Genomic DNA, 20,584 nt, shown 5'->3' with positions numbered 1-20,584 from the left:
AGCAGGGCTGCAGCCCTGCTCTGTGTAGCACAATCAGATGATCACATCATCTAGTCTTCCATGGAGACTCTTTAAGCAAGTATGAAGTAAAAAAAAAAAAAATACACATTTGGTATCGCCGGGTTCAGAATCACCCAATCTCTCATATATATATATATATAGAATTATTATGATCGGTAAACGGCGTAACAAGAAAAAAGTCAAAACCCCAGAATTACGGTATGTTTTTTTGGTCGCCGCAACATTGCATTAAAATGCAACTGGCGATCAAAAGATCGTATTTACACCAAAATGATATCAATAAAAACATAAGCTCAGGGTGCAAAAAATAAGCCCTCACCCAGAGCCAGATCCCGAAAAATGGAAACGCTATGGGTCTCTGAAAATAACGCAATTTTTTTAAACAAACTTTATACACTGGAGCACCATATATGGACCCATCATACACTGGAGCATCATATATGGGGCCCATCACACACTGAAGCATCATATATGGAACCCATTATATACTGGAGCATCATATAAGTGACCCACCATACACTGGAGCATCATACATGGGCCCATCATGCACTGGAGCATCATATATGGGTTCCCTTTATACACTGGAACATCATATATGGGGCCAATTATACACTGGAGCATCATATATGGGGCCCATTATATATGGAGCATTATATGGATCCATCATACCTAGAGAGTTAAGTTTCAGCAAGGCAAGGAATTAAATTAACCCCTTAATGACCGTTGATACGCCTTTTAACTGTTAAGCAGTTAACAGTACTTATTCCTCAGCGCCACTGTTTAACGGCGATGAGATATAAGGGTATAGCACCCCCCAGCATCAGAAAATCTCCAGGGTATTGGCTACAGGAGGTAGCTGAGACCCCAGAGAACATGATTCGGGTCGATATTTACCGTCCTCAGTCTTGTGATCGCCATTATTCACCGACTAAATTTGACAGCAAAAGAGAAGTCAGATTTCTCATTCATTTCCCTCTCCTCTGATACGATCTAGCATACTAGCGATGACAGAAATAGGCTTCTCCGAGCCTCCCCCAGTACGTTCACCATCGCTGGACCCTCCGGCTCTGTCCCCGACTCTCCGCGTCTTCTTCCTGGAAGAGAATGGCAGGCACATGTGCCGTGCGCCCGCCGAGATCTGCTGGCCGGTATCTGGCAACAATAGGAGATTTTTCCTCTTGGTTTATTTTGATCACTGTGATAGACCCTATCACATTGATCAAAATAAAAAAAAATAGTAAATCAAACTCGCCTTTGTCACCTCTTTAGTTAGGTAAAAATAATAAAATAAAAATGTATTTTTTTCCCATTCTTTGCAATTAAGGTTAGGGTTGGGGCTATGGTTAGGGTTAGAGCTAGGGTTGGGCTAGAGCTAGGGTTGGAGCTAGGGTTAGGGTTAAAGCTAGGGTTAGGGTTGGGGCTAGGGTTACAGTTGGGGCTAGTGATGGGGTTAGGGTTGTGTTGGGGTTAGGATTGTGGTTAGGGTTGGGATTAGCGTTATGGGTGTGTTGGGGTTAGGGCTGTTTTAGGATTGGAGTTAGGGTTGTGCTAGGGTTGGAGTTATAATTATAATTGGGGGGTTTCCACTGTTTAGGTACATCAGGGGGTCTCCAACCGCGACATGGCGCCTGCCATTGATTCCAGCCAATTTTACATTCAAAAGGCAAAGCCCTGTCATGCGCCAAAACAGTGGCTTCCCCCATATACGGTGTTAGGTGTCAAGTTCCCGCCGCTGCACAGGGGGAATCTCGAACCATGTCTGCTGCGGTCTCCCATTCTCCTCCAGCTGCAGTGGAACCTGCTCAGCGGAGATGTCAGTCCCAGCGTCTGGCTCAGCCTTATACTGTACGAATGGTTACAGCTGCCTTTCCAGGCATTGCCTTTGTAATGAGCACTGGTCAGTGGCGAGCAGGCTTTTCTAGGACTAAGTCCTGCTTTTCACGCACAGAGCATGCACACGGGAGGACCTCTCATTGGAGGTTGGGGGTCACATGCTCAGGCCCTGTAGCAGCTCCTATTGGTCCACCAGGAAGGTCCTGAAAGAGCTGCAACTATAAAAGGTTTGCATGGCCGCACGGCCATGCGCTAGTATCAAATGTGTTTGGCTTATGCCAGTGGATTCTATACCACTCTTTACATATGTGGTGTGAGGCTGTGGCTTTGGGACTGTACACTCAGGCAGGCAGCTAGCGTCAGTGGGGTCAATTAGTCGCTTGGCTTGGCATCTGGTTCCTTCATGTGTGTGGTTAGCAAAGAAGAGTTCCAGAGCAAGCACAACCCTAGTTAGAGTAATAGTTTCTGTGTATAGCGCGACTCTGTGAGGCAACAGAGATCGCTTTCAGTTCACACGGGATGAAGCTTAACCCACATGTGAGCTCAGAGTTTTTCCACTGTTACTTTGCAGCAGATATCTCTGCACTGTGGACCCCGGGCTGCGAACGCACCTTGTAGCTACCTATCTATAATCAGTGCGTTCTGCTAGCCCTAACATACGGGGTATCAGTGTACTCAGGAGAATTTTCACAACACATTTTGGGGTCCATTTTCTCCTGATACCCTTGTGAAAAAAGCAAAGTTTGGGACCAAAGTACATTTTTTTGTGAAAAAAGTAAAATGATCATTTTTTCCTTCCACATTCCAAAAATTCCTGTGAAGCACCTGAAGGGTTAATAAATGTATTGAATGTGGTTTTGAGCACTCTGAGAGGTGCAGTTTTTAGAATCGTGTCATTTTTGTGTATTTTCTATCATATAGGCCCCTCAAAGTCACTTCAAATGTGATCTGGACCCTTAAAAAAATAGTTTTATAAATTTTGTTGGAAAAATGAGAAATCACTGGTCCACTTTTAACCCTTATAACGTCCTAACAAAAAAATTATGTTTCCAAAATTGTTCTGATGTAAAGTAGACATGTGGGAAATGTTATTTATTTACTATTTTGTATGATATATCTCTCTGATTTAAGGGCACAAAAAATAAAAGTTTGAAAATTGCAAAATTGTTAACATTTTTGCCAAATTTCAATTTTTTTCATAAATAAACGCAAGTCATATTGAAGAAATGTTACCACTGTCTTGAATTACAACATGTCATGAAAAAACATTCTCAGAATCAGCGTGATCCATTAAAGCATTCCAGAGTTATAACCACATAAAGTGACAGAGGTCAGATTTTTTTTCCCATTTAGGGGTATTGACATAACCTGTCAGCTCGCTGGGCTTTACTTGCCACCACAAGAGCCCATATTATTTATATTTTGACAGATTCCCCCTCCCCCTAATGGACCTCCCGAATGGAGGAGGAAACACATTGGGAGAATACACAAATCTTTATGGGTAATCTTTGAACAGGTCCATACTTGGGTACTGCCCTTGTTAGGGCAGGAGCAATGCAGGGGCACGACATGGAGTATTAAGAGATCAGAGCAACTTCTTTCTCCCCCCTCTACTGTTTATGCTTCCTCTTTGCTCCTATGTGGTGAACATGTTACTGAAAAATGAAGCGAGAATACAACTTTGGTGAGACCAAACCAATTTTTGTATTATGAGCACTGTTACATTTGAGCACTAGCACTTTATGCATACGTTACCTTGTCTATTTTCATGTATTTTTTGGCCATCAACCTTTTAGGGTAATTAGTAAAAGTTATGTTTTAATTTAATTCCTTGCCCTGCTGAAACTTAATTGTACCTATTGGGAAGGTTAATTGTGATCAGCCATATTTTCTGCACTCCTGCTGATATTCATCATACACTGGAGCATCATATATGGGGTCCATGATATATGGAGCATTACAGTAGAGAAAATATGTATTTAGTCAGCCACCAATTATACAAATTCTCCCACTTAAAAAGATCAGAGAGTTCTGTAATTGACATAATAGGTAGACCACAACTATGAGAGTCAAAATGAGAAAACAAATCCAGAAAATCAACCGCATGATATAAAACAGAAAGAACACTATTGGAAATAGACATAAAAGAACAAGTTATTATATCAGTGTAGAATGGTTATTAATAATGAAACATCCCATTCCTTGTAGAATTTATTCCCTGGCGGTCTTCTCTAGTTTCCAAATGAATGATCCAGAATGTTTTCCTGGTAAGCAGGAGATAATAAAATAATAGTTGATCGGCACAAGATGCTGACGAAAAGCAGGAAAAAATCAATTTGATCTGATTTTGTTAACAGCTTGTAATTATTTAACATGTGATATATCTTATTCGTTATAATTGTTGCTTAGAAATCAATTATTTCATAACTTAGAGCAAGTAAGTGTGAGAATCCTGTCTTGGTAAATGACACAAATAGATAAATGGGACATCTGTCATCTTATAATGACTTTATTGTGTGCACTTAAAATAATAAAAATCTAACTTCTTCATGTAAGACACGAGTGTGAATGGATGTTCATCAGTATTTTGAACCCTGTAAATGATATTTCCCCAGTGATAAGTGATGCACAACACTTTTCATAATAAAGAAAGAACAATTATTTTTATACACTTGGATCAAAAGACTCAGATTAAGAAGATTAATAGGATTTAAGCTTGATATAAGATTTGACTCAACTTGAGTCATCTCAGACCTACATTTCTTTGTGAGCAGCAATAAATATCATACTCTTATAGTCAGTAAGGTCACTCATAGCCGTTCTCTTCTTAACCTCACATCGGTCAATGATAAACCCTTCTCCAACTAGAGCTTTCCTGGCAAAATCCTCGTCATAACTAAAAGCATGGAACTTGTCTTTTCCAACTTTGAAATATGTCATCTCTAAAGCTCCAATTAATATAATGTGTCCTCCAGGTTTCAGCAACTTCAAGAACTTCCTGAGATATCTGATGTAATCATCTTGATCTTTGCTGATAACATCCAGGAGCCAAGTACTGATGATACAATCTGCTGGTGGTAAGACGATCGGATCCACCATATTTTCTTTTTCGAGTTTACATTTCACAACATGTTGAAGGGCTGATCGCACTTTTCCTTCTTTATCCTGTAACTGATCACTGAAAGAAATGGAAAAACTATGAAAATGATTATCACACACTGATTGAACACAAAGTCATTAGAGCTTCGTGCTTAACCCTGGATTATCAGCTTCAATAATGGGGAAAGACTTGAATCCAACCAAGATTATTGTATTTTTACAAACTGTTTATTTGGATATAAATGTTTATGAAAACAATAAAGGTAGTCGTAGGTCCCCATTCACCTTACTGATGCCATAAATTGTGTCGTATTATTCTCTTATAAAGTAATACATGCTATTAACACTTTTTTTTACTAAACAGAAAAGTGCAGCAAATAGCACTGTCTTATATGGAGAACCACTGCACAATATATAATCTGTGGTCAGTTGTGATCATTTTACACTATGTATCTAATCAGAGGAATATATTTGATATTTACATCTGAGCTGAGGTTTGGGATACTCCCATTTTATACCTCTAACTCAAATTTGATATGTACTGAGCATTATTGTTCCTTTCCAACAATACCAACTTATTCTACAACTACCAACCTTGAGAATTGTAATCTGATTGGATAAATGTTTATTTTTTTTTACAAATATCAAAAATTTAATTTTGAACAGACTATCATTGTAATGTAAGGTAGATGTCATGTGTCTGGGTTTGAAGCTTTCATCCGGTGCTTTGTGGTTGGCTTATCTACCTGCTGAGCCACAGCAGATACATTTTTTTCTCTGGGTGATAATTGTCTTATCTTTGCTTTAGTCTTTTTAGATTAACAGGTATTTTCATTTGTCTGCCCTATCACCTTTCGAGTGATGCTATATATACTTCTCACCCTGCTGGTATTTCTTGCTGGTAATAGTCTCATTTGGATGTCCAGCCATACTGCCTTTGTTTATGCCAGTCAGAGAAAGACCAGCTAGGATTTACTTCGCTGCTGATTATGCTTTTTACCCTGCACCTATCTTTTGTTTCTTGATTAGGAAGTAGGCGGCATACTCTGTAGCTGTACGTACCTTATCTTTTCATTTTCTATGTCGTTATTTGTCTTGGCTCACTCTGGAATCTTTATCTCAACACTCCTTTGCTTGTGTAGGTAAATTGCACTCTTCTCTGCCCCCCCCCCCCCTGGGTTTTTTAGGAGAAACATGAAGCTCTCGACTGCCTTTTAGGAAGCTTAGGTCTGAGCTGCCATAGTTTAGTCTGTTGTTAGGGCTATTTCAGCCAAATTAGCAACCTCTTAGGGACTGCGTGGTCAGAATCTCTAGTCTGTACAGGAACAGGCTGGGTCAGTTTTGGTTTCTAGTGTTTACCTATTTTACCATGTGAGTTGTTACAAAATCATAACAGTAGACAAAATATGTATGATATTATGACAAGACAACAGTTATATCTTTTGTAAGGAGCAAACTAATGTTTGGACAAATACCTCACCTGCTTTCTACATGAAGTTTTGTGATATGGCTCCAATCAAACGCTCCTGTACATTCGTTCACCCATCTTTTTAGCTCCATGATACATCTGTCTCTGGCCCTGAGAACTATGATGTGTTTGAAAAACTCACAGGCGGCAAACAAGTGATGAACCAAGGAACCTTGACTTAGGTCAATCAAAACATCTCCTTTGAAATGACCTGCAGAAAAAAAATCTAAATATTGTAACATACATACATACTGTATAGGTGAAAAAGTCAACATAAAAGGATTTAACAACACTACCTTTACGTTAAACTATGAGTAAGATTCAACATTTGCATTTAATAAGTCACTTTTCTTTTTATCTATTGTGATATTTGTTGACTTTTTTTGTGCCAAATTGTATCAATTGATGCATGTGATTTCTGAATTTTGTACACAAAAATTATTTTTGTCCTTGACCTGTTTGGTAACAGTTTTTGTTTATATGCACACAGCATCAGAACCACAGTCAGTACATGAATGCAACATCAGAACCACGCTTAGTACATCAGTGCAGCACCAGAACCAATGTCAATACATGAGCGCATCTTCAGAATCACCATCAGAACATGACTTATACTTTAGGGGAAGTCCAGCCTGTATACTGGACTACTCTAACTTTTGTGTAGTGACCATAACTTACTGATCTGATGAAGGGCGATACACAGATATGTAACTTTTCGGGTGTATCAACTGCGTGTGGCAATGCATTTTAAACTTATCTAATAAATTCTAATTGAGCATCCTCGTTTGCCTTTGGTGTGCAGTTCCTTCCCTCTACCTACTATAGTTAGACAGGAGCTCTGAGGATTGACTCAAAGAACATGCACCCTCCACAAATTATATTATTTTTAAAGAGTCTGTCACCTTCATGAAAAAATAAAAGGACTCCTTATAATCACCTCACCACTTGCTGTTTTGGCTCCTTCATTCCTTATCGTCATTCATCTGGTCGTCGCTGCATCTTCATATTGCCGTTGGTCGTACTGACATCACCTGGTCTATCACAATAGTATCTCATAGGGATGAGGGGTTCTGTTACTGCTGTGAATGTTGTGCTCAGAACTCTACCAGGCTTATAAAACCTGGAAGTGCTGGGGTTTTCAGTGCTAAGAGTGTAATAGCAAAGAACCAAAAATGGTCCAGCACCTCCTAACATAATGAAGCAAGTGTGAACATGTGCAAGCTGCTTTGACAGTAGTAATTACACTGTATTCGCTAAAATGTATGCAAACATTGAAGATATGACATGTAAACTGCAATACTTCTATATAGAATATACTTATAAAATTCAGGTAATATTGGCCAATTCGTGTATGCAACCGGCCACGACAAGGAATACATTTTTGGTGCTACACTGACCTTTTTATAGGATACATGCCTACAGATGTTAAGGGCAGGTAGGCTCAAGCACTAATTGAAAACACCCTAAGACTCATGGGACAAACAATACCTGAAACCCCATGATTTGGTGGGGTGATAATGGGTGCATCATATTGTGTGGAGGAAAGTACCATGGGGGTCATCATACTGTATGAGGGGCTGTGGGGCTCATCATAGTGTGTGGGGTGGCTTGGTTTCCATAATATAGTGTGGAGTTCTTTCGGGATAATCATATTGTGTAGTCATCTGTGTGTATATGTATTGTATTTGTTTTTTATTTATAATTTTCTGGTGCACTATTACTTTTTTGGACAGGTCTCAGGGGGCATAAATAGTTTATGTGGGGGGACTGTGGGGACATTAAAACTATATGTGCATGAACCTGAGACATTATTACCATATGTGGGGGGGTGTCAGGTTCATTATTACTTTGTTGCTAATGGGACACTCAGGGAACATTATTACTGTACTTTTTAGAAGTAGTTAGGGGGACTATATGAAATTTTAAGTGGACACTTAAGAGTCATTATTACAGCCCAACAAGTGCAGTGATTAACTAATAAACAAGCAATCCCTGCATGTGTTGTAGCTATCGAACAGCCACGAGACATGCATCTGCGGGGAATCGAACATATTTTTTGAGCACGCCAAAGTCACTGGGTTAGCGCCCGAGCATGCTCCGATAACACCTTATCACAGCACGTTCACTGCTCTCTAGTGTCTAGTTAAAACCATCAAAACAGAACAATTAGGATACATACCCTCTGTAAAAGTTTTTAGGAGATTCTCAGTGGGAAATATCAAGGAATCTTCTTCAAAGGCGCTATCAGGGTCATTTGCAACGTAATCCTCCAAATGTTGCCTGGAATCAAAGTCATCCACATGGTAGCGCTTATAGGGGCTGGAATCCATCGTCTAATCTTGTATCACACAGTGATTTCTTCTACATCGCCGATCAAGGTCTTTATCTCAATTTACAAAACATATTAGTACTTCCCATATCACAAGCTCTTCTATTCATTCAGAGTCATGCGACCCTACATTTACGTAGTGATTAAAAAACCAAAATGCTTAACCCTGTAAGGACCAGGCCTTCAGGAATATACAAAACTATTGACTTCCCAGCTCCCCGTCTGATTCATTTTCATATTATACTGGTATTTTTTAATATTTTTTCTATCTACTATCCACCTTTCAGACAGGTCTTCCATTTGTTGGGTCCAAAGATGTGACTTAGAGCATAAAGAATTATAGTAGTGTGCACCCAACTCCATATGACTGCATGCAGCACATTACACGTCAACAGTGTTTCAAAGGTAAGGTCCCGCAATTTGTATTTTTGCATTATTGATTATATAATCAGTTATTTTAAAAAGTAAAAATAAATTCATTAACTTTTTTTTTATTCAATCATGGGGGGCTGCCATTTGCATTTTCTAATGTGTAACGTTACGACACTTTACTGCACACACCTCAAATACGGCAGCCCCTGTACATAGGGGTCTGCTATCAGACTGCATCTCCTACACTGCGGCTGCCTCCTGTTGTGATTTGCCCCCTTGGCTTTGAGAGGAGATTGGTGCCATTTTGTGAAGCCTGCAGCTTATGGTTCTGGCTAGACTTTCCCCCCGTCCACGCTTAGTGCTCAGCGTGAGCCAAGCGATGACAGGAACTGCCGAGTGATGGGAGATGTGGGGGGTAGAGGTCCTGGATGAGGTGAGTATTGGCGGCAGGGAGTGTTGATCGCAAACTGACATCACAAGTAATAAATTAACCCCCTCTAATACCCTGGCGCACCAAGAAACAAGCACAACTGTAGACCACTTATGCTAGTGATATTACCCCCTGCGCAACTTCCCATCACCACGGTAGTTTTAGCGTTAATATTTTTTTCCTGCTTTCTGTTGTCTAAAAATACGGTACAAGCTTCAAACTAAATCTAGCGTGAAAATTCTCCTGCAGTGCAGATTTTCACAATGGATTTTTAATGTTTAGGGCAAATTCAAGGCAAATTTGTTTGAAAAATCTACAACAAAATCCAAATACAGCATCTGCAAATTTTGAAGTGGATTTTCTCTGGATGTTCATCAAAATCTGCATCTGAAAATTTGCACATGTGAATGTATCAGCTGAAATGTGAATTCTATCATAATAAACATATTTTCTAAGGTGCTGGAGAATACAGAAGGGAGAACATTGGCACTACTAATTACCCTAGAGACCCTATATTTTTCACTGTTTGTTCCCTGTTGTTCATTGTTTGTTCACTGTTTATTCACTAGAGCTTTGCTATGCTCACTTTGATATGCCTGGAGCAGTGTGTTTTACCTTTTTAATTACCCAAACCACAAATAATCAAATTTGCTTAATTGGTATCTTGCTAAAACCAATTAAACATAGAAACAATTAGATACATACCCTGTGTGAAACTTTTTGTAAGATTTTCAGTGGGAAATATCAAAGAATCCTCTGCAAAGACAATATCAGGTTTATCTGAGAAATAATTCTCCAAACTTTCTCAGTAATCAAATCTATCACCATGGTAGAGCTTATAGCTACTGGAATCCATCGTCTAGTCTTATATTGGAGATGGGGTGATTTTTTTGCACTGGTGGTCAAGGTCTTTATATAATCAGTAGGAATCAATTAACAATCCAAAAGAAGAAAATGTCCAGCTTCACCAAATCCGTGAAAAAAAGGTTTCTTTATTCACAAACTTGTAACATAGAGGATACAAACTTCAGCACAAACCATATGGGTGTCAATCTCAACATGTTTCTGGAGACTAAGCTCCCTTAATCATGACATTCCAAATGACCCATGTATCCCACTTAAATAACTCTAGACCAGTGAACACACCGGTAAAATAAATGATTGATGGAACTAGATTGGGGAGTGGGCATGAAGTAAACGATTGTGAAAGGTTACATAGCATGATAATCTATTTAAACAACATGAACTTATGAGAAATTGGACAACAATAAAACAAAAATATTACAAAGAATTATTATACAATTTAAAAAGATCTACACAATGAAATCTGTCACAATTTTCATAGTTAATATTTGCTACCAAAATGTCCAATAGAACTAGAAACAGGGATTTTTGGTACTCACCGTAAAATCTGTTTCTTGGAGCCTTCATTGGGGTGACACAGGCAACCATGGGTGTATGCTGCTGTCGCTAGGAGGCTGACACTATGCAAATAAAGGAAAATAGCTCCTGCTTCGCAGTATACAACTACCGACAGGCACAGAGTACCTCAGTTAGTGTTAAAGCAGTAGGAGAAGCAACCAAAAACTCAACATATGTACCAACCCAACAACGAAGGCACACAGGCCCAATGATGGTACAAACAATTAGGGAGGGTGCTGTGTCCCCCAATGAAGGCTCCAAGAAAGAGATTTTTGGGGAGTACCAAAAATCCCTCTTTCTTTATTGCTTCATTGGGGGACACAGGTAACCATGGGACATCCCAAAGCAGTCCCTAGGGTGGGAACAGAAAAGATGCAAAGAAAAAACAGAGTCAAGTCGGCCGTTGCATAACCGCCGCCTGCAGCACCTTTCTTCCCAGGCCTTCCTCAGATGAGGCATCACTATGAACCCTGTAAAAACAACCAGGCCACGGCTTTACAATCTGGAAAGCCAAGGCCTGGTAAAAGACAGTCCAGGAGGCCCCACAGCCGAGCGGAGTGAGCCTTCATCCCCAGAGGAGGCTGTTTATCCCGAATGCGATATACCTCCAATATTGCTGAATGAACCCAAAGGCAATAGTGAATGTAGAAGCTGGGAGCCCGTTATGACGACATTCAGAGATGACAAACAGGGCATCAGATTGGCAAAAGGGATCAGTCCTTGAAAAGTGAACTCGGATAGCTCTAACGGGATCCAGCTTGTGGAGGAACTTCTCCAGGGCATGGACCAGAGAGAGACAAAGAGAAGGAAGGACAATGTCTTCATTAATGTGAAATGAAAAGACCACCTAAGGTAGGAAGAGAGGAACAGGCCTGAGAACTACCTTGCCCTGAGAATCACGAAGGAGGGACGGCAGGACAATGCCGCTAACTCGGGAACTCTCCTGATGGACGTAATGCAACGAAGAAGACAACTTTCCATAGCAGGAGAGAAAACGTGATGTCTTGAATGGGCTCAGCAGGAAGATGCCAAAGACAAGGTAAAAATCCCATTGATCTATCAGAAGACGATAAGGAGGTGCCAGGTGGGCGACTCCTTGAAGAAAGGTCTTTACCTGGGAACAAAAAGCCAGATTTTTTGGGAAAAGAATTGACAGAACGATAGACCAGAGTCAAGACCCACTTGTAGAAGACCAAGAATGGAAGGAAAAGAACAGGACATAGGGACCAAACCCTTGTCCTCACTCCCACCAGAAGAAAGCCTTTTAGTATCTGTAGCAGATACGCAAGGATGCTGGTTTTCTGGCCCTAATCATGGTCTGAGTGACCTGATGGAAAAAAACAGCCTCCCTGAGGACTACGACCTAAACGGCCATGCTCGTAAACTCAGACTGTGAACTCTGGTGGAAGAGGAGGCTTTGAGAGAGAGGATCTGGATGGCTTGGAAGCTTCCAGGGGGCGTCCATGAGTAAGTTCACCAGGCACTTCTTGGCCAGTTGAGCTATCAGGATTACAGGGATCCCTTCTGCCTTAATCCCTTTTATGACTCTCGGGTCAAAGGGAGAGATGGAAAAAAAAAATAAGGCAGTTGGATTTGTGACCACGATATTACTCAAGCCTCGTAACAGATGGCTAGCGGATCCCGGGACCTGGCAACGAACCAAGAAACCTTGCGGCGGGGCTGAACGACCACTCGCCCGAAGTGAGGACCTGATGGCTCAGAAAATCAGCTGCCCGATTTTCTACCTCCAGAATGTGCACGGTTGATATGGTGTAAACATGACGTTCTGCCCATCGCAGAATCCTTGTTACCTCTATCACAACCTGTTTGTTGCAAGTTCCGCCTCAACAATTTATGCAAGCCACGGCCATGGCGTTGTTCGACTGTATGCTGACCGGCTGGCTCGGAAGGAAGGTATGCCAGTGGCATAGAGCAAAGGAAATTGCCCTGATCCCCAGGAGATTGATGGGAGAGAGCGACCTCTTCGGCGGTCCAGTGGCACTGCGCTGTGTGACAAAGAAAAAACAGCTCCCCAACTGAGGAGACTGGCATTGTTGGTGAAGACCTGCCATCAGAGAGGAAGGAAGAACTTTCTTCATAAGACTGATGGCGATGGCGTCACCAGGTGAGGGACTGCCTCACCAAGAGAGGTAGAAGCATGGGACCGTCCGGGGAGACGGACCTCTTGTTTGAAGACGACCAGAAGGCCAGCAGAAGAGGACGGGTATGGAAATGGGCAAAAGGAAAGGCTTCAATGGCGGCAATCCTTTTCCCTAGAACTCTCCTGCAAGAGCGAAGGGGAGAGAAGGTGGTCGCTTTAGAGTATGGGGCCCCTGGAAGAGGGATGAAAACCTCTCCTTTGGAAGGAAGACACGGGCTTGGGTTGTGTCGAACCTTAAACCTAGAAACACCAGGTGCTGGGCAAGGGTGAGGGAGAACCTCTCTCTGTTGATATTCCAGCCAAGATGGACCATAGCGTCCAGAGTAAACTGAAGACTCTGGTCGCAGTCTCGGCGGGACGGTTCCTTGATCAGAAGATCGTCCAAGTAGGGAAATATGAGAATCCCCTTGGAATGAAGGATGTCCATGACCGCTGTCATGACGTGAATAGTCTGGGAGCAGAGGCCAGGTCAAAAGGGAGGGCCGTGAACTGATAAAGATCCTCCTGGATTGCAAACCATAGGAACCTCTGATGCTGAACACAAACAAGAAAGTGAAGAAATTGTCCCGTTCCATGGAAGTGATTACCAAACATAGGGACTCGGTCCTGAAAGGCAGATGCGAACATGATATTTAAATCGCTTGAGGTAAAAAAACAGAAGGGGGTGGTCCGTCTTTCTTCGGGACTATGAAAAGAATAGAGTAGAACCCCGAAAAACCGTTGATTCCTGGGGATGGGTACGATCACTCCTGTGCATGGTATGGAAAAAGACGGCCTGAAGAACCCCTGGGGCTGGCGACATATGTCTTGGTGGGCAAGACAGAAGGGAACGTCTTCCTGGAGGAGAAGAAAAGTCAATTTTGTAGCCAGAAGTCACTATTTCTCTCTAGATTGAGGCAACCCTTTCCTATTAAAAGGAACTATAGACTTGGACCGGGGAAGCAAGGTGCTTTTCCCGCCGGGATATCCAAAATTATTTGATCCAGCTTGGATCCAAAAAGGTCTAGTGGCTTGGAAGGCAAAGCCAGAGAGACCAGAGAATGTGGAGTATAGCAGCGATGTTGCTAGTAGCCGTGGCGGATCAACCAGCCACATCAAAAGGAAGCGGTCACGAGACATTTGCCGGCATGGGTAGTCTGATCTACCAGCTTTGGCATCTCATCCGAAGAAGCCTAGAATACTCTAACGAAGCATTCTTGCCCAGGCAGACATGGATTTTGATACCCAGGTGGAGGCAAATATGGGACAGACAGAGGCGCCAGCTGAATCAAAGGCTGACTTAGCCAAGGATTCAATCTGTGTATCCGTAGAATCCTTAAGAGATGCACTGTTCAGCAGAGATAAGACTGTCTCGGAAGACAGGTGAGAATCTGGCGGATCCACATTAGGGAATTCTGCCCATTTATCAACAAGATGTGGGCTAAAGGGATAGAGAATGAATAGCTTCTTCCTTCCTGGAAAGCGCTTTTCAGGGTGTTCCCAGTGTTTAGACATAATCATAACACATTCCCTGTGATTAGGGAAATGCCGGGAAGGACATCTTACCCATTTGAAGACAATGGAGTGCTCCTGGGCAGGTGCCTCATCCTCCCTTAGGTTCAGAATTTGGGCAATTTGCCAAGATGAAGCTATTGAGCATATCTTGCATCTTTTAGGTCTGGTCAGTATAGGACTCAGACTGGGAATCCATATCCGACACCAAAAAACCACCTCCAAGGAGGGGGGAATGGGAAAGAGCCCGCTTCTTTTGCTTTGTACCCGATTTGTCCCTGGTAAGGTCAGGGTCAGGTGCGTGCGAATCACCGTGAGAGGCGTTCATAGCACTGGTGGCAGAAGACCGAGGAGGGGGCATGGTAATGAACCCACTGCTTTGCTTTGTACCCGATTTGACCATGGTAAGGTCGCGGTCAGGTGCGTGCAAATCACTGGTGTTCGGAGCACTGGTGGCAGAAGACAAATGTGGAAGTCGCTCCAGGACCTGGACCAGGTACTGTGAAACTTTTGTCAGGTCTGAGACCGACTGCGACATGGCAACAACCCACTCCGGAGGGACGGGAGTGCTCTCATCCTGGGCTGGTCTGAATGCCACTTCTCTTTAACAGATGGCACAGGCGTCGTGGATTATAGGGACAGGAATGGGCCTCCCTGAGATGGGGCAAGCGTGAGGGACTAGGGCTACTGCTGGGGAGAGCTAAGCCCTTGTGAAGAGAAAAAATAACCGGTCTGAGCTGGTCCTACCTGATAACAGAGATGGCGCTGTGACTGCTCAGGTTGCAGAGTCCCCCAGATCCAGTGCAGGTTAGTGATGGACGCCTGCTGTGCCCTTTGGAGCCAGAAGTCGATGGTGACAGACACTGCATGAATCTTCACACGCCTTGAAGACAGAGACACACTATGCGGGGGGCGTGTCTCGGGTGATCGGGAGAGAAGAATAGAGAAAAACACACTCTCATTATGCCAAGAAAACGTGCTCATCGAAAGGGGGGGCTAAGCGTGCGGCATGCCCTGATTGACCGAGGGTCCAGTAAGGGGCGTGGCTAAGTGGAAGGCGACCGCTGAGTGGCCGTGGCCCGGTAAGGGGCATGGCTACACAAGAGTTCAGAGAAGGGGGTTAAATTAACAGAGGACATGGCATTATGCACCCGCAGAGACAGAACCAGAAAAAAAGGCATTAACAAAAGTCCTAGTCCGGGCATCAAAATTGGCCACGTCTCATGGCATAAGGGAGTAGGGACCCCTTCTATTGGTTATGCCACCGGAGTAGTGAACTGGGCAGGGAGAGGAGATCCCGTGATGGGGGAGAAAGCGCGCAAAAAATACGCGCGCTTAGTGCGGGGGCGTGACTCTGGCCAGGACAGAAAAAGGGGAATGAAGAAAAAATGGCCGCTGTCGTTCAGTGACACCATATTCTGTGTGCGTCCTGACATGGGTAAACAGTGAGGCAAAGAAAGAGAAGGTTCCAGGCTGCAATATACCCATGAAGGGAACGCGCCATGTGAAAACAAAAAGGCGCGGATGCCTCAGACCCGGTGTAGGGATGGAGCGCATAATCGTGACAAACTGCTGGTACCTTGAGAGATGTCCGGCTCCTGAGGTGAGGATCGTTCAGGGGCCCTTGTGGAGAGGGTCACTGTAGATGAAAAACCTTCTTCCCATACCATCTCCGAACAGTGTAGAAGACGGCATCAACCCCTTACAAGAAGGGGGAAGGTCACCGCTGGTGACCACTGTCTTCCTCTCAGCCCTCTCCGAAGAGAGGGGTGAGGAGGGAAATGGCAAGGACCAGCCACCAGAATCAGCCCTGGAGCACCCGTGAAGGTGACAGGGGATTGTGTCTTGCCTGCGGGCCTGAGAGTTGCGATGTGGGTGACTCGCTCAGCCGCATAATATGGGAAGGCAGGGTGAGAAATTACACCCTGTTTCCCTGAAGCTGTATCTAAAAGACAAAGGGAAAATGTTAATAAAACACAACGATACCTGTAAGGAAAAAAAAAAGGATTAACTGCGGATCTGGGATAGATCCAGGTCCGCCTCCTGCAGACACTAAGCACAAATTGAGGTACTCTGTGCCTGTTGGTGGGTGTATACTGCGGAGAAGGAGCTATTTTCCTTTTTTTGCATAGTGTCAGCCTCCTAGCGACAGCAGCATACACCCATGGTTACCTGTGTCCCCCAATGAAGCGATAAAGAGATTTATTTTATCGGTGTGTTCACCGGTCTAGGGTTATTTAAGTGGGATACATGGGTCATTTGGAATGTCATGATTAAGGGAGCTTAGTCTCCAGAAATGCGTTAAGATTCACACCCATATGGTTTGTGCTGAAGTTTGTATCATCTATGTTACAAGTTTGTGAATAAAGAAACCTTTTTTTCACGGATTCGGTGAAGCTGGACATTTCCTTCTTTTGGATTCTACACGCCTGGACACAGCGGGTCCGTGCTCCCGAAGCTCAGCTTATGCATCACTGGTGAGCTGGTTTATATTTCTTCTCATCAATTAACAATGCATGTTAGTAAAGCATTACATTTACTCGTCATGAGTAGGGTTGAGCGAAATGGATCGGTCATTTTCATAAGTCGCCGACTTTTGGCAAAGTCGGGTTTAATGAAACCCGACCCGATCCCAGCATGGGATTTGCCATGCGGTACGCAATCTTCGCGCCAAAGTCGCTTTTCATATGACGCGTTCAGCGCCATTTCTCAGCCAATGAAGGTGGACGCAGAGTGTGGGCAGCGTGATGACATAGGTCTCAGTCCCCACCATCTTAGAGAAGGGCATTACAGTGATTGGCTTGCTCTCTGCGGCATCACAGGGGCTATAAAGGGGCATTCCCGCCGACCGCCATCTTACTGCTGACGAGCTGAGCATAGGGAGAGGTTGCTGCCGCTTCGTAAGAAGCAGGGATAGCGTTAGGCAGGGTACATTAACCCCCAAACCGCTTGTGCTGTAGCGATTTCCACTGTCCAACACCACCTTTTCTTTGCAGGGACAGTGGAGGCTAGATTTATCTTCATCAGCTCTGTACTGTAGCTTATTGGGCTGCCCTAGAAGGCTCCCTGATAGCTGCATTACTGTTTGTACGCCGCTGTGCAAACCAACTGCTTTTTTCAAAGCACAAATCCTGCTGCTCCTTCCTTTCTGCACAGCTATCTTGTTTGTTTGTCCACACTTTTGTGTGCAGCAGTCCTTTTTATTGCTGCCTGCCATACTTTTCTGAGATTATTGTAGGGAGATAGTAATTGTAGTACAGTCCCTTTTTTTTTTCTTTTTTTTAAATATATCTTCAAGCCACTTTCAGCCCCTGAAACTGTGTAGTGTAAAACAGTGGGCCTGTATTTTTCTGCACTGTCCCACACCTAAAAAGGGAGATTAATATTGCCTAATCTGTGCATCTGCGCCAGTCCTGTCTGTGGTATCTGTCAGTCATTTTCAGCCACAGAAACTATACTGTAATACAGTGGGCCTGATTTATTGAGTAGTCTCCCATATAAAAAAAAAAAGGGAGATTAATATTGGCAAATCTGTGCATCTGCGCCAGTCCTGTCTGTGGTATCTGTCAATCATTTTCAGCCACAGAAACTATACTGTAAAACAGTGGGCCTGATTTATTGACTAGTCTCCCATATAAAAAAAAGAGGGAGATTAATATTGCCTAATCTGTGCATCTGCGCCAGTCCTGTCTGTGGTATCTGTCAGTCATTTTCAGCCACAAAAACTATACTGTCATACAGTGGGCCTGATTTATTCACCAGTCTCCCATATAAAAAAAAAGAGGGAGATTAATATTGGCTAATCTGTGCATCTGCGCCAGTCCTGTCTGTGGTATCTGTCAGTCATTTTCAGCCACAGAACCTATACTGTAATACAGTGGGCCTGATTTATTGACTAGTCTCCCATAAAAAAAAGAGGGAGATTAATATTGCCTAATCTGTGCATCTGCGCCAGTCCTATCTGTGGTATCCGTCAGTCAATTTCAGCCACAGAAACTATACTGTAATACAGTGAGCCTGATTTATTCACCAGTCTCCCATATAAAAAAAAAGAGGGAGACTAATATTGCCTAATCTGTGCATCTGTGCCAAACCTGTCTGTGGTATCTGTCAGTCATTTTCAGCCACAGAAACTATACTGTAATACAGTGGGCCTGATTTATTGACTAGTCTCCCATATAAAAAAAAGAGGGAGATTAATATTGCCTAATCTGTGCATCTGCGCCAGTCCTGTCTGTGGTATCTGTCAGTCATTTTCAGCCACAGAAACTATACTGTAATACAGTGGGCCTGATTTAGTCACTAGTCTCCCATATAAAAAAAGGGAGATTTATATTGCCAGTGTGTGCATCTGCGTCAGTCCTGTTAGTGGCATATCTGCCAGCCTCTTTCTGCCAATCAAACTGTGTAGTGTAATGCAGCGGGCCTGATTTTTCTGCTGTCTCCCACACATAAAGAGGGAGATTTATATTGCCAGTGTGTGCATCTGCGTCAGTCCTGTTAGTGGCATATCTGCCAACCTCTTTCTGCCATTAAAACTGTGTAGTGTAATACAGTGGGTCTGATTTATTGACTAGTCTCCCGTATAAAAAAAAGAGGGAGATTAATATTGCCTAATCTGTGCATCTGCGCCAGTCCTGTCTGTGGTATCTGTCAGTCATTTTCTGCCACAGAAACTATACTGTAATACAGTGGGCCTGATTTATTCACCAGTCTCCCATATAAAAAAAAAGAGGGAGATTAATATTGCCAGTGTGTGCATCTGCGTCAGTCCTGTTAGTGGCATATCTGCCAGCCTATTACTGCCAATCAAACTGTGTGGTGTAATACAGTGGGCCTGATTTTTTTGCTGTCTCCCACACATAAAGAGGGAGATTTCTATTGCCAGTGTGTGCATCTGTGTCAGTCCTGTTAGTGGCATATCTGCCAGCTTCTTTCTGCCAATCAAACTGTGTAGCGTAATACAGTGGGCCTGATTTATCTGCTGTCTCCCACACATAAAGAGGGAGATTTATATTGCCAGTGTGTGCATCTGCGTCAGTCCTGTTAGTGGCATATCTGCCAGCTTCTTTCTGCCAATCAAACTGTGTAGTGTAATACAGTGGGCCTAATTTTTCTGCTGTCTCCCACACATAAAGAGGGAGATTTATATTGCCAGTGTGTGCATCTGCGTCAGTCCTGTTAGTGGCATATCTGCCAGCCTCTTTCTGCCAATCAAACTGTGTAGTGTAATACAGTGGGCCTGATTTTTCTGCTGTCTCCCACACATAAAGAGGGAGATTTATATTGCCAGTGTGTGAATCTGCGTCAGTCCTGTTAGTGGCATATCTGCCAGTCTCTTTCTGCCAATCAAACTGTGTAGTGTAATGCAGCGGGCCTGATTTTTCTGCTGTCTCCCACACAAAAAGAGGGAGATTTATATTGCCAGTGTGTGCATCTGCGTCAGTCCTGTTAGTGGCATATCTGCCAGCCTATTTCTGCCAATCAAACTGTGTAGTGTAATACAGTGGGCCTGATTTTTTTCTGCTGACTCCCACACATAAAGAGGGAGATTTATATTGCCAGTGTGTGCATCTGCATCAGTCCTGTTAGTGGCATATCTGCCAGCCTATTTCTGCCAATCAAACTGTGTGGTGTAATACAGTGGGCCTGATTTTTTTGCTGTCTCCCACACATAAAGAGGGAGATTTATATTGCCAGTGTGTGCATCTGCGTCAGTCCTGTTAGTGGCATATCTGCCAGCCTCTTTCTGCCAATCAAACTGTGTAGTGTAATACAGTGGGCCTGATTTTTCTGCTGTCTCCCACACATAAAGAGGGAGATTTATATTGCCAGTGTGTGAATCTGCGTCAGTCCTGTTAGTGGCATATCTGCCAGCCTCTTTCTGCCAATCAAACTGTGTAGTGTAATACAGCGGGCCTGATTTTTCTGCTGTCTCCCACACATAAAGAGGGAGAT

The 20,584-nt window shown here is 43.2% G+C and overlaps 1 protein-coding gene across 2 annotated transcripts in view; it reads right to left on the bottom strand.

Moving 5' to 3' along the window:
• Positions 1 to 4,345: 4,345 nt before the first annotated feature.
• Positions 4,346 to 20,584, bottom strand: part of LOC143768797 (nicotinamide N-methyltransferase-like) — a 93,323-nt gene continuing 77,084 nt past the window's right edge. Inside the window, exons 1-3 of one of the 2 annotated variants that reach the window (XM_077257435.1) lie at positions 8,601 to 8,794; positions 6,434 to 6,632; positions 4,346 to 5,032 (exon numbers count right to left, since the gene is read on the bottom strand). In XM_077257435.1, the coding sequence (XP_077113550.1) occupies positions 4,609 to 5,032; positions 6,434 to 6,632; positions 8,601 to 8,751 (774 nt within the window). In that variant the 5' untranslated portion in view covers positions 8,752 to 8,794 and the 3' untranslated portion in view covers positions 4,346 to 4,608. Of the gene's footprint in view, positions 5,033 to 6,433; positions 6,633 to 8,600; positions 8,795 to 20,584 lie in introns of those variants that run through there. The other variant, XM_077257436.1, reaches the window with a different exon arrangement.

The sequence above is a fragment of the Ranitomeya variabilis genome, chromosome 4 (assembly GCF_051348905.1).
Source record: "Ranitomeya variabilis isolate aRanVar5 chromosome 4, aRanVar5.hap1, whole genome shotgun sequence".
NCBI lineage: Eukaryota > Metazoa > Chordata > Amphibia > Anura > Dendrobatidae > Ranitomeya > Ranitomeya variabilis.
Note: the sequence above shows the minus strand (reverse complement) of the source record. Positions and strands in the feature narration are given on the sequence as shown.